The sequence below is a fragment of the Leptinotarsa decemlineata genome, unplaced genomic scaffold, assembly GCF_025532065.1.
Source record: "Leptinotarsa decemlineata unplaced genomic scaffold, Ldec_3_MD MMD2_tig00026358_RagTag_RagTag, whole genome shotgun sequence".
NCBI classification, from domain to species: domain Eukaryota; kingdom Metazoa; phylum Arthropoda; class Insecta; order Coleoptera; family Chrysomelidae; genus Leptinotarsa; species Leptinotarsa decemlineata.
Genome location: NW_027412703.1, coordinates 990,712 through 1,005,194, shown reverse-complemented (window position 1 = coordinate 1,005,194; position 14,483 = coordinate 990,712). Strand labels below are relative to the sequence as shown.

The 14,483-nt window shown below is 34.2% G+C and overlaps 1 protein-coding gene across 1 annotated transcript in view; it reads right to left on the bottom strand.

The window, feature by feature from the left end:
• LOC111506192 (extracellular serine/threonine protein CG31145) overlaps window positions 1-14,483 on the bottom strand; it is a 340,043-nt gene that overhangs the window by 118,253 nt on the left and 207,307 nt on the right. The window contains exon 5 of the mRNA XM_074184737.1: window positions 795-873. Coding sequence (XP_074040838.1) covers window positions 795-873 — 79 coding nt within the window. The remainder of the gene's footprint in view (window positions 1-794; window positions 874-14,483) is intronic.

Here is a 14,483-nt window from a genome sequence, read left to right as displayed (position 1 = left end):
GTTTTGTTTCTCATTTTTCATGATGATCTAACACGAAGTATCAGCTACATCCTTCAATTTATTGAAAAAATAATTGCTAAGAACCATAATGTCATGAAGAACAATGTAAAAAAATACTTTTGGGCAGTACCACCTCCGTTGAACTATGAACAATTGCTGCTGTATGTCAGAGATGAATGCTGTCAGTTTTCTCAAACCCCGTATTTCCGCACTGTTAAAGAGGGATACTGAAAGTTTAGACAAACACCGCCATTTTTACTATGGAAAAATTGGGTATGAAATATTCAAGGGAATGTTTCAACAAAACCTCAATTGGGAGGAACACAAAAATATGCAAAACTTCATTTTGATGCCACAGTCACGTACGTTACGACTTGGTTACGAATAATTCCTTATCTTCGTTCAGACAGTGGCGGGCATAAACTAACATACCGGAAGAATGTAATTTCCTTCCGCGAATACCATAAAAATCACATTTCCAATTGCCTTTGGGATTTCCGTCATTTTTTGCTGATCCGCTTCGATATTGCTAGTCATAATTCCCCAGTTTCTTGAAATTTATTCGAAATCAAATGAGGTTTCTTTCAGATTTATGCGAGGAATGTAAGAAGTGAATTATTGGAAATGTATGGATTTGTCATACCTGATGAGGATCAAATTAAAAATTATTCCAGGAATAAGTAAACACCAGTTTATGTTAACATGGTTAATACAACTCATAGATTATTTTACCCGAGTGGTTAAAATCAACAAAAATTGTTCAATGAAGTTGAGGTTAAACTGTGAAAACTCACCTCATGGGTTTGAATAACGCCTGCATATCATTAGCATAATCTATGACGAGCTTCAGCTGGGTTCCTCCAGTTTTTTGAGCTGAAACGAAAAAGAAAATCATATGTTTTGATGAACATTCAGTTGCGCTCTGTGTGGAAGAAGACGAATGCATATTTTTCTTGACAAATACGATATTTTATAGTCGAAGTTAACGATATTGTGCACACCTAAAGTTGGCGGCAGTCTCAAAGGCAAAAAAACCAATACATAGAAATGAACCGGCAACGAACTAGTCCACATGGACTGTGGACTTGGCGGTTCGTATTGAATAATTTTTACTAACCGAGTTTTATGATTGGCTGAAGAGTCATGAAATTAAATTTGAAGTCATGTTACGGTGACGAATAGAATTCGGGGAATACGGGGATGGTTATCGCCGCCGTGTTCAGTTCAGAACTGATCGCGATTTGAGTGTTGGAATTCGATATTGGTGCTGTTATAATTACTTGAAATTTATGGAGCTGCTTAAAATGTGGCGTCTTTGGACAAGTACTAATAGTACTTGTGATGTACTGTTTGGAACCTTTGGTGTAGTAATGAATATTACTGGAGTTTTTTCCCAACACCAAATCTTTATTTTTACACCTAGACACGTGTGAATACCAGTGAATAAGATTCGAATGCATTTGAATACTGAAACACAGAGAGTATATTTCAATGTATATAAGAATATACATCTCAAATTTGGTTTCGAAGGAAACAAACTATTACAAGCAACATCAGATTTGATCGAAATTCCTTACTCGACTATATGTGAAAAAGTCTAAAACAAACCTAATGAACGCAAGACACGATGTAATACAGGATTACCAAAACCTTTAGATGTGCATTTAACAAAATCATTGAAAAAAACAATAAACGACTGTTACAAAAGCAATGAGGTTCCTACAACTGAAATCATAAGGAAGGAATTCAATATTTCCATTAATGAATCGAAGAGGTTTTTGTATTATAATTTTTAAAATTCTTGCAAAGCGCTTTCGACTTTCGTCATCATCAGTGCTCACCTGAAAGTAAGTGATCTAATTGAAAAGAAAGTTTAGTGAGAACTGAAATTGTAAAATTTTTAAGGATAAGAAATTTGGAAAAATTGTTTGAGATTACTTACTTGTCAGGCAACAGGAAGTATCAAAATAAGTGAATTGTACATTTGTAATATTTGAATTATATAAAACAAAATAGGCTTCTAGCCAAGAAAATACATTTTTGGATTGAGGCCATGTGGTTCGGTCAAAGTATCATATGAAGAAGGACAACTTGAGACAGAATGTGTCAAGTGTCATGTTAAAATAATGGTACCAACTTGAGGATTGATCTATTATGGATTTGATTGAATATGTAGAGGAAAAATATTGAATAAATTATATTAATAAACTGTGATTAATTGATAATTCATAATCCTCTTATGAAGGGGAAGGAAATCTCTGTTTAAGTTTACTTGAGTATTCAAACAATGATCATTGTTGGAAAGTTCTTTAGAAATCTCCAACTCTTCAAACAAGTCAAGTCTAAGGAAATTTTTATTATCTATTTCATGTAATATTTTGGAATTTCTTTTGGGACCAAAGTTGTGATTGTGAAATTTTATGTGGTGGCTGAAAGCAGATTTGTCCGGTTTTTTAAATGTTCATTAATACGAGTAAAAAGAGGTCTACAGGTTCTACCAATGTAAGATGCCGAACAATCGGAACAGTCAAGCTTGTAGACTCCACTTCTGTGTAATTTGTTGATTTTGTCTTTGGAATTTACTAAAAAGTTACTTAAGTTGTTTTGAGATTTAAAAGAAATGTTTGTGCCAGGTATGGTATTTTCTAAAGATTTGGAAATAACAGTACACATATTTTGATCAAAATAAGGTAAGGAAAAATATATCACAGAAGGTGAATTAACCAAGGTGGTAGAGTTGAAGGCCAATCTTCTATCTGATCTGAGTTTGAATTTACTAATTAATTTGTGAATAATGGATGGTTGATAACCATTGTTGACAGCAATCTGTTTAAAAGTATTTAATTCTAAATTAAAATTGGAGGGAGATAAGGGAATGTTCAACAATCTGTTGACAAACCAATTGAAGGAGGCCATTTTATGTTGCATAGGATGAAATGAATTGAAGGGGATCACACGAACAGTCTGGGTTGGTTTTCTGTAAATAGAAAAATTTAGTTTGTTGTTAGTTTTTGTTATAGTAAGATCTAAAAAGTTTTATTTATTGCCTTTTTCTATTTTGAGTGTTTAAGTTAAATATTAAAAATGTGTAATGTACTTAATTTGATACTTCCTGTTGCCTGATAAGTAAGTAATCTCAAACAATTTTTCCAAATTTCTTTTCTTTAAAAATTTTACAACTTCAATTCTCACTAAACTTTCTTCTCAATTAGATCACTTACTTTCAAGTGAGCACTGATGATGACGAAAGTCGAAAGCGCTTTGCAAGAATTTTAAAAATTATACACTTTAATACAAAAACCTCTTCGATTCATTGATTCAAATAAGTGTATTCAGCTTTTCCAAATCTTTTTTTTTGAATACTTCCAGCCACAACGTGAGCTGATGGATAAAGAAACTTGGATTTAGATTTAAAATGATAAAGAAATGTCAAGCAGTTATGGAAATCAGAAGAATAGTGGAATTGCGTAAAAAATACTCAGAACAAATAACTGAATATAGAGAAGAACAACGGCAAATTTTCTTGGTATGACACTCATGACACTGTTACGAAAGGGTGGACTGATGGTTCGAGAATGTGTACGCCTAACATGCTTGCAAACAAAGAAGCGCGACTAATCGTTGTGCATTGCGGAGGAAGTAAAGGATAGGTTCAGATTTCTCTGAAATTATGTGGAAAAAACTTGAGGACTGCAATGTTGACTATCATAAGAACATGGAAGCTGATATTTTGGTGAAATTGTTTGAGAACACATTTATTCCAAATTTGGATGCAAATAGTGTGATAGTTCTTGACAACACTTCCTATCATGCGCGACAGCTCATCAAAGTACCGAATAAAAATTAGAGAAAACATGAAATACAAAGTTTTTTATTGGATAACAATTTGAATTTCAAAAATTACTATATCAATAACCAACCACTTGAAGTTTTACAGACAAAAATATTTGAAAAAGTGTATGGACGTTGAGAGTATTGCTGAAAAATATGAACACACACCATACTGAGACTTTCTCCTTAATTTTGTGTTCTCAATACCATCGAGTTGATTTGGGTAAAATTGAAACAAAGTATCACGCGTAAAAATACTTTCTAAAATTTGATAAAAAGTTAATAGAGCTAGTTAAAGAAGAAGTATCTAATATTACCGAAGAAGACTGACAGAAAAGGATTAAAAAAGTAATTTCAGTTGAAAAAGACTATATGGAGATTGGCCACTTCTATATTAATGGTGGAAATAAATTCATTATTGGTTTATATGGATCTCTGTTTTACTTTTTATTGTCACAAATATTAATTCCTCAATTTATTCAACTAACAATTTATTTGTCTATATCCAATTGAATCTAAAGCAAATGAACTTCAAACGTTCAAGCCAGTCTCGATATACCTACACAGTACGTTGAATGGACTGACGCCTATCAGAAAACAACTACTCCCTGGCTAATACCACGAAGGGCGTTGGATTATATCCGACAGGCGTCAGTGCAGGAATTTTCACAGAAAATTTCCTGCATATGCAATTGGCAATACAACTGAAAGAGTCGACCTTCAATTCTAGAACGGGCACACTTGTAGACTGGTTTCAGGCTCATTAGCCACTCAAGTGTGCAAGAAAGTGGCCATCATCGACCTAAAGTCAATGATATTCCATAATTGAAAATCGGAATTCTTTCACAGTATTTTATTCCTCTTCGTCAGTTGGAGCGAACAACAAAATGTCACTCTATAAATAAAGGTCTGTGTTAGGTGAACAAATTGAGGAATTAATATTTGTGACAATAAAAAGATAAACGGCGTTCCATAGATTTGAATGACGACAGCGATAGTGAAACAGAGAATATGGAAGAGGGATTATCAGAAGCTTCCGAAGAAACTTAGTGAAGTGTTTTTGAAGCGATCGATTGTATATATCGAGTGGTCCAACGAAAAGTATGCACCTTGCTTTTCTCCTTTTTTTGTAACTTAACGCAAAAATGCTCGGACAGGTCAATTTTGCTTTTGAGTGAGACACATTTCAGATGTATTTTTCTACCTGTGCCTTCAACCCCCTAGCGAGGGTGAGTAACAACCCTGAAATTTCAAATGGAAAGTGGGGTCGAGTGATATATCATTTGAAAGGGCACAAAATTAACTTTCCAATGATACCTAATTTGTTGTATTTACTTGAATAATTATAAAAAAAGCAAGAACATTTACTCGATATTTTTAGTGTTGATGAAAATACGGAAAAAACAGCATTTTTATCACCACTACATTCCTCAATTTCTCTCGTGCGTTATTTGGTTCAAATAACAACAGCAGATAAGTGTACAAAAAGAATTTAGGCAAACGTTCATTGATTCAGTTCGGTTGCTTTTGAAATTATTTCAACTTTACTGTAAAAATGGTTTATTCCATTCCTGAACGAATTGAAATTGTTAAACTATATTATCAACATAATAGTTGTGCTAGACTTACTGCTCGCCTCTTTAATAACAGTCATCCCGGGAAAAATGTGAATGATTCGAACGTTGCCAAGTTAGTCCAAAAGTTTGTCGATACCGGACCTGTCTGTAATGTGAAACACCAGCCACGGAAACCGATCAGAAATGAAGCAGTGGAAGTCGCTGTTTTGGGACATGTTAAATTGGATCATACTCAAAGTATCCGTCAGCTTGCTGCAGCCTCAGGTGTCTCCCATTCGTCCATAATACGGATATTAAAAGCCTATAAATTTCATCCGTACAAAATTAAATTAGTACAGGAACTCAATGAAGATGATCCTGATAGAAGGCTGCAATTTTGTGAACAACTGAGCCAGCTACTAATTGATGATCCGCACCTATCATTCAACACGTGCTTTTCCGATGAGAGTACATTTTTTTTGAATGGAGCTGTGAATAGACATAATTGCCGTTACTGGAATGACAGTAACCCACACTTATTCCAAAAGGTCCATAACCAGTACCCTCAAAAAATCAATGTCTGGTGTGGCATATTAGGTAGTCATATCGTAGGGCCACTTTTAATTCCTGGGAATTTAACTGGTGAGGTCTACCTGAACATGCTTGAAGATACAATTGATCCTCTCATAACAGAAATAATTGAAAATGACCAAAATCATAATGATGATCGGCTTCATTTCCAGCAAGATGGAGCACCTCCTCACATGTTGCTCCGGTAAGAGAGTTTTTAGATGACCGGTTTTCTGGATGGTGGATTGAAAGGAGAGGCCCCATCGAATGGCCTACCAGGTCACCTGATTTATCGCCTTTAGACTTTTTCCTTTGGGGACACTTGAAAAATAAATGTTTTGCTACGCAGCCCGAGTCCATAGAAGATCTTTGCCAAAGAATTACAGCAGAGTGCAGAAGTATAACACCTGATATGCTACAGAATATTAGGAATAGATTTGAACAAAATCTGTATTATTGTATGGAAGCAAATGGGTCACATTTTCAGTACTTGCTGAAGTAGGATTCTACTAAGTCAATTACACATTCCAAAGTACTGGGTTGTAGATGTTTTTCTTCATAATACCTACTTGTTCGAGTGAAATACAACAAATTAGGTATCATTGGAAAGATCATTTCGTGCCCTTTCAAATGATATACCACTTTTTATTTAAAACTTTAGGGTTGTTACTCACCCTCGCTAGGGGGTTGAAGGCACAGATAGAAAAATACATTTAAAATGTGTCCCCCTCGAAAGCAAAATTGACCTGTCCGAGTATTTTTGCGTTAAGTTACAAAAAAAGTAGAAAAGCAAGCTGCATACTTTTCGTTGGACCACTCATGTGAGTAAGTAGTATTCAGAAGTATTTTCAATTATCAGAAATGATTATTGAATAACGAAATTAGTTAGCTCTCTAACTATATTATTAAAGGGTAGCTATTGGAAGGTAGGTTGCGATATATCGTTCACTTGACCTATACAGGAAGGATTGCAATGTGAAGCGAATTAATTCAGCTGAAATTTTTGAATATAATTACTGAAATACTAATGAGATGGCAGAATTCAGCACGTATACAATCAGTTATCACAACCATCAAAAAACAAATCCCACTCACATAATGAAATCAGCTTTGAAGAGAAAAATCACGCTAATCTGCATGTTAAAATTAGACCGCCATTTATCAAATAAACACAATGAAAAAACGTCAGTTTGTGAAAAATTGGTTTGGGAAATAATTATTATTTGTGAAACTAATCAAATGGGAACCATTGAATGCGGAATACGGAAAATATTCGTACAATAAATCATTCACTACAATAACACGATAAATAACTCTTTTCCATGAAGTGACGAGCTTTCGCTGATTTAATTTGATTTTGAATGAATCATCGAATATCAAAAGCACAACAATCGTTTGATAGTTCATAATCAATACTTTTCAAGTATGAAGTAGTTTTTGTTTAGAAAAATACAAACAGCTGTATACAAGGGTCGATATGGGAACGATATTAAACTTCACTCATAATAAATTTTACAACTCTAATTAACGACACTGGATAAACGAACAATTATGAACGATATAAACAACAAAGATATTGATATTATTCAACCATTTCGAATTGAAAGTTTGTAGGTAGTCAGAAAAAAAATTGTAGGAATTTGAAAATTGATGACTTCTTCGAGTTGTTTACATTTTTGTATTTTTGGTGGCTTGATTAGATTGTTCATAAGAAAGTCACAGGTTGAGCTGCCGTGTTAGTGTTGGTCGTTTATCTCGCCATTGTGCAATAAATGATCTGATCAAAAGGGCTTTAACTTCAGCAAAAATTCCTGTGATTTAAGAAGCCATAGGTACAAGTCGAGACGACGGAAAACGGCCCGATGATATGATACGTGTTCCATGGGAAAACGGTAAATCTATTAGTTGGGACTTTACTTTTTTGGATACATTAGCAACTTGCAATTTTCCTGCTACTTCTGCGAAAATCGGTGCGACTATCTCTTTAGGAGAAAGTTTCGAACTACGGTGTTTTTAGCTCTGAAGCCTTATATTTCACCGAAGAAATTGGAAAAAAGGTAACCAATGGAGCTCACGAATCAAGAACCACATCTATTCTCATTCAAAAAATCAGTATAGCCATCCAAAGAGGAAACGCGGCTTCGTTTTTTGATGCTCTTCCTGATTCTAAAAAACTTGATAAAATTTTGGTTAGGATCTTTCATATGAAGAAACTTCATTGGAGCATCCCTTGTTAAGATACAACCCCTTAAAGGGGTACATAAAATTTGTATAACAATTTTTTTCACAAGCACTGAAAAAGTTACAATATTGAAATAACCCTGACGTTTTGTACTACCAAGACACTAAACCAGTAATTTATTTGTTTTACCCCATGGTTGTAAGGGGTGGAAAACGCAACCCCTAAAATTTATTTCCAATGTAACTTTTTGTCTTATTATTTGTTTACCATTTAAAAATGTATTTCCGATAGCCTGTTTCATTCTGAACAAAAAATGTCTCTTGGGTTTTTTGCCCAAAATGAACCAGTTCGCAGCAAAAAATTATTTTACGAACAACTACAGAGATACATCGTCATAAATGCGAAAATACGAAACTAATCTATCTAGGAGGTCGCTATTAGCGATAGTGACAATTAAATTGGTATGACACTGTCAGTTTGTGAATTTTCGAAATTGAATTGATACTAATTGTGTGTTGTTGTTCTGTTCTTAATTTGTTATTTTAATAATTCACTTGTTATCAAAATGGCAAACACAAATGAGGAAATGGTTGATATGCATTACGTTTAAGGTCTGTCGCAGGGGAATAGGTTAGAAGCTTCTAGAAGATATGCTGAAATGTATCCTCAACGGCAGCATCCTTCACATAGAATATTTGCTCGACTTCATCAACGATTACGATAATATGGTTCATTCGACAAAAGAACGCAGGATTGTGGTCGCCATCGAGAAGTACGAACACCACAGCTTGAGGAAGCAGTACTTAATTTGATTGAACAACCTACTACTAGTTCTAGAAAGATTGCTTTCCAGCTAAATGTTGATCATATGACGGTATTTCGAATTTTAAAGGAACAACTCTTACCATCTGCAACGAGTACAGGCACTGTTACCGCGAGACTTTCCGAACCGTTTAGAATTTTGCAATTGGATGCTGGAAATGATTAGAAGAAATTGTGACTTTCTGAAGACGATAGAATTCACAGACGAATGTAGTTTTTCGGGACAAGATTATTAATTTTCATAATTACCATATATGGGCCTCACGCTATTGCCTCACGCTATTGTCGAAACTAACCATCAAGAATAGTTTTCTCTTAACGTGTGGCTCGGAGTTATTGGGGATGATTTAATTGGGCCTCATTTTCTACCTCCTCGATTAAATGGTGAGGCATACGTTCAATTTTTAAGAGTATCCAATACTGCTGGAGGAAGTTCCTTTGGGAGTCAGAAGGAATATGTTTTTATGCATGATGGGGCTCCCGCCCATTTTAGCAAGTAGCACGTCAGCATTTAACTGAAACATATGCAAATCAGTGGATAGGTCGAAGAGGATCACAGAACTGGCCCGCTTGATCACCGGATCTGAATCCTCTCGATTTTGTACTCCTGTTCGCGATGTAGAGGACTTAAGAAACCACATCATCGATGCGTGCGGAGTAATCAGAGAGACTCCAAGAATATTTGAGCGAATACGTGACCTAATGCGCCGACGTCTACACGCATGCGTAATGTCTGAAGGTAGACATATTGAACATTTAATATGATTTCTACATGTTGTGTGTTTTGTTATTGATAAATTAGTTTTGTTTATTATTCTTTAATCGTTCAATGCAGGTACTAACTACAAAATAACAATAAATCCAGTTCGCATACATGACGATGTATCTCTGTAGTCGTTCGTAAAATAAGTTTTTGCTGCGAACTGGTTTATTTTGGGCAAAAACCCCAAGAGACATTTTTTGTTTAGAATGAAACAGGCTATGGGAAATAAATTTTTGAATGGTAAACAAATAATAAGACAAAAAATTACATTGGAAATAAATTTTAGGGGTTGCGTTTTCCACCCCTTACAACCATGAGGTAAACAAAATAAATTACTGGCTAAGTGTCTTTTTGATAGTACAAAACGTTAGGTTAATTTCAATATTGTAACTTTTTCAGTGCTTGTAAAAAAAATTGTCATACAAATTTTATGTACCCCCTTTAAGGGGCTGTATGTTATATATATATATATATATATATATATATATATATATATATATATATATATATATATATATAAATATATATACCGGGTGTCCCACATTTTATGTGACAGGCAATATCTGGTTTGTTGAAGGAGATACACAAAAATATTTCATACAAAAGTTTTAGGAGTTCATGAGAGCTATATTTTGATATAATTTTTAAATATACAGGGTGTTTGGTGTAGGTGCTACAGACCAAAATTCCATTTTTTAAAATAGGACGCCCTGTATATCATTACATATTCAGATGCTACGTTAAATTCTGATATCATTTCATGTTTGGTTTTTGAAATTCGGTTACGGCGTTGTTGAGTTATTGCACTTTTCCTTAAATATAAAGTTTCAAAAAAACTTATTTACTCGTACACGAATCCAGTCTATATCTTTTATTAAATTGAACTACTACTGAATACAAACCATTATTCTCACCTCTACGATACGATATCGATATCAGTTGAATATAATATTGAAATTCTTGAGAATATGACTAACTTGAGGGTGAATTGCTTTATATTGCACAATTTCATCAAGTAGCTTATGCTTGTTGATGCCATAGTAACAAATGTTGTTGAATTGTATCTACTTGTCAGTTCGATTCAGTGATTCTTTGCAAAACAGTAACTGTGTTCTTTGTGCGAAAACTCCAGTATGCCTTTCGCGTTTAGTCCAAGTGATTGCATTGATATGTTATTAATTTTTGGGGAATGTCAGAAAAACTGCCGTCAAGCACAACGTCTATACCAAGAACGTTTTCCAGACAGACCCATTCCGTTACGAATGACTTTTTCGAGAGTTGTAGAAAAATTGCGTCGTCATCATACGAGATCTGTTAGAACTGAAGATTTAGAGATCAATGTGTTGGCTTATATTATTATTCATCCACATGTTTCTATCCGTACTTTTGCAGAAGAAGTCGGTGTGAGTAAATCTAATGTACAGAGAATTCTGAAAGAAAATAAATACCACCCATTCAAAATTCAGTTGGTACAAGGTTTGAAACCCACCGACTTTGAACGACGACTTGAATTCATTGCTTGTATTCAGGTAATATTACATGAAAGTCCTAACATATTCAGTCAAATTTTGTGGAGCGATGAATCGCGATTCCACAATAATGGAGTTGTGAATCGACATAACAGTCACTATTGGTCTCAAGAAAATCCCCACTGGGTCCGCGAAAGTAATTTTCAAACTACTTGGGGTATTAATGTATGGTGTGGATTGTTCAATGGCCGCATCATAGGACCTTACTTTTTCAATGAAAATCTCAATGGATTGCGATATTTACATTTTCTAGAAAATGATTTGATCCAGTTGATGGAAGATATTCCCATAGCAGAACGACAAGGAATTTGGTGGCAACAAGATGGTGCTCCTCCTCACAATTCACAGGTTGTTACTGAATATCTGGATAGAACGTACCCAAATAGATGGATTGGTAATAAGGGTGTCCATTTCGGTGGCCGGCTCGTTCCCCAGATTTATCACCGCTTGATTTTTTCCTATGGGGTTATTTAAAAGATATTGTTTTCACTACTCCCCCTTTGAATGTGGATGATCTGAAAATGAAAATTCGACTAGCGTGCAGTGATATTACGCCTGATATTATAAGAGCGACTTGTACGAGAGAAGTGATTCGACGTTTCGAAGCCTGTATAATATCTGATGGGCATCACTTTGAACAATTTGTATGACTTATTTCTAGGTACCTACCATTCTTATGAAATGATTCATCAAGTTATATTATTTACATTGTTATTAATTAAAGATTTGTTTCCGAATACACCTCTTTCAATTTCGCAATTGTTTCATATTCAAAATGATTCCTGACTGAATTCCACAACTCAAAATTGAAACCATTACTTCGAACACCCAAAATTTTGACTAATTTTCATGTGATCTGATGCAGAGAGAATAATTGTATGAGATATTTTTAAAAATAATAGTCGTTCTCAAGACTTTACATTTTAAGCAATAACTCAACAACGCCGTAACCGAATTTCAATATATATATATATATATATATATATATATATATATATATATATATTTGAAAAATCGTACACTGGCTGAAGAACTTCGGTCGATGACCCTTTGGTATTCACCAATAAATGACATTTATTATTATTATTATTTGGGTGTTTACCTTTCTTTGTTACTTAGTATACTTCCCAGTATACTAAAATATGTCACGCCTAAATTTAGGTTTTCTGGTTTATTTCCTATTCCTAGCGAATTAATGTTTTCGAAAGGTTATAAAAACGTTACATGAGAAAGCAAGTCTGAAAAATTGTATTTCCCAGAAAATTAAAGTTTCACGGAGGTATCATAAGAGAACTAAGTTGAAATGAACTGCCATGGTTTTTGGTTGATGTGATGAAGTCAGAATACAGCAATTTCATACTACGTCAACCAAGATAATATGATTACACTGGTCTCAGGATATTATTTCGCAGATATGAGTTTTGTTATTTATTTCAGGATATGAAGTTTCATTTTTTGGAGTATAACCGTAATAGTATTGATTAAAATAAATTCGGTTCAAGAGAAAATTCAGGTGGTCAGTAATTTGATACACTGTTGTCCGGGTTGAACCGCGCCTGTAATTTTCATCGGTTTGACGTTTCGGCTCCTGCTTTGAAGCCATTTTCAAGAATCACTTAGATTCGAAAACACGAAGACCATTGCTACGGAGAAAAATCTTCAGGCCAGGATAATTCAGGAAGCAGACCGGGTACCTGAGTACCTGTGATATTGCCTGAGATATTGAAAGTCTCAGCAGAATTTACACATACCTACTGAAATATGATAAAGAAAATAAACGATCTAGTGATTTGAGTATTATTCAGAATTTTCCCATTTGACATTTTCAGTCAAATTTTGATCAACTGTCATCATTTCATGTTTTTTTCTATCTGTTTTTGAACCATTTTATATTTTATTCTCACGTTAGTGAGTTATCCATATTTTGTATATTTTTCACAAAATATATAATCTTATTATTGTAGTTGTCCTGACGAAGGTGTGAAATATACCGAAAGCTTGACATATAACAAAGAGTCTTCTTTGTAACAGCCCAGCTATTGACTGCTATATACAGTGTGTAACAACGAAAAGTTAACAGAGCCGTTTTTGAATATAAAAAGTAAGATTTGTAAAAAAAGCTCGGACATGTCGATTTCTAATTAAAAGGGGACACCTTTCAGACTGATCAGATTTTTTGTAGTACGCTCTCCCTCGAAGGGGTGCGTCCGACGACCCTTATTTAGACAGGGAAAGTAGGTCGAGTGGCACCTTGTTTTAAAGGTCTTTCGAATACCTTTACATCCCTGTTAAAAGAAAATTTTTCTAACGATTAGTTTTTGAAATAATTTGAAGATTCAAAGGTATTTTTATCGAGTTCAATTCTTTTTAAAATAAATCAAATTGTTTTCAAGGTACAATTTACGTTCAGAACTTTCATAAAAAAAATAAATTTTTGCTTTTTATGACAACCTGCTAATACGTGTCTATTTGATTTCGTAAAAATGCAGTAAGAATTATTTGTTTATTACGAGGAGATTTTTTCGGGGAATGGGGTTGGTTACCACCGTTACATTTTAGGTAAATTGAGTGGCACCTCCTTATGAAGGTTGCCTTTTGACGTGGATATTTTATGCTTCTGATAAAAATGTAAATCATACTAAAAACTTACCTACACAACGAATACAACCTGCTGATTTTCTTGAATGCTTATGACACAGAAAAGTTTAAAAAACTGTTTTAGGGTTAATAAATCCCAATAATTGTTTTAAACCACACACAAAAAAAGTAACACCTAATAAGGGTAACTCACATAGGAAATTTAGAGTAAATGTTCAAAATGTGCGCCATTTTGCTCCATGCAACAATAAAGATTTTGTTCGAATTATGCTCCTACATTATTCAACATCTCAGGAGTTATAGCTCGGCATTCATCAATAATTCTACGACGTAATCCATCCAAATTGGCTGGCTGTGTAGCATAAACTTTAGACTTAAAATATCTCTACAAAAAGTAGTCCAGTGATGTTAAATCTGGTGATCGTGCTGTCCATTCTATTGGACCTCTTCTGCCAATCCATTGTCCTTCAAAATGATTATTCAAAAAATTTCGAACTTGCTGGGCATAACGGGGTGGTGCACCATCTTGTTGAAAATGGATAAATTCATCTTGACATCTTAGATCCTGTTCAATTATTTCAACTATACGAGGTTGTATTGCCTCTTCAAGAAGTAGTAAATGAGAATCACCG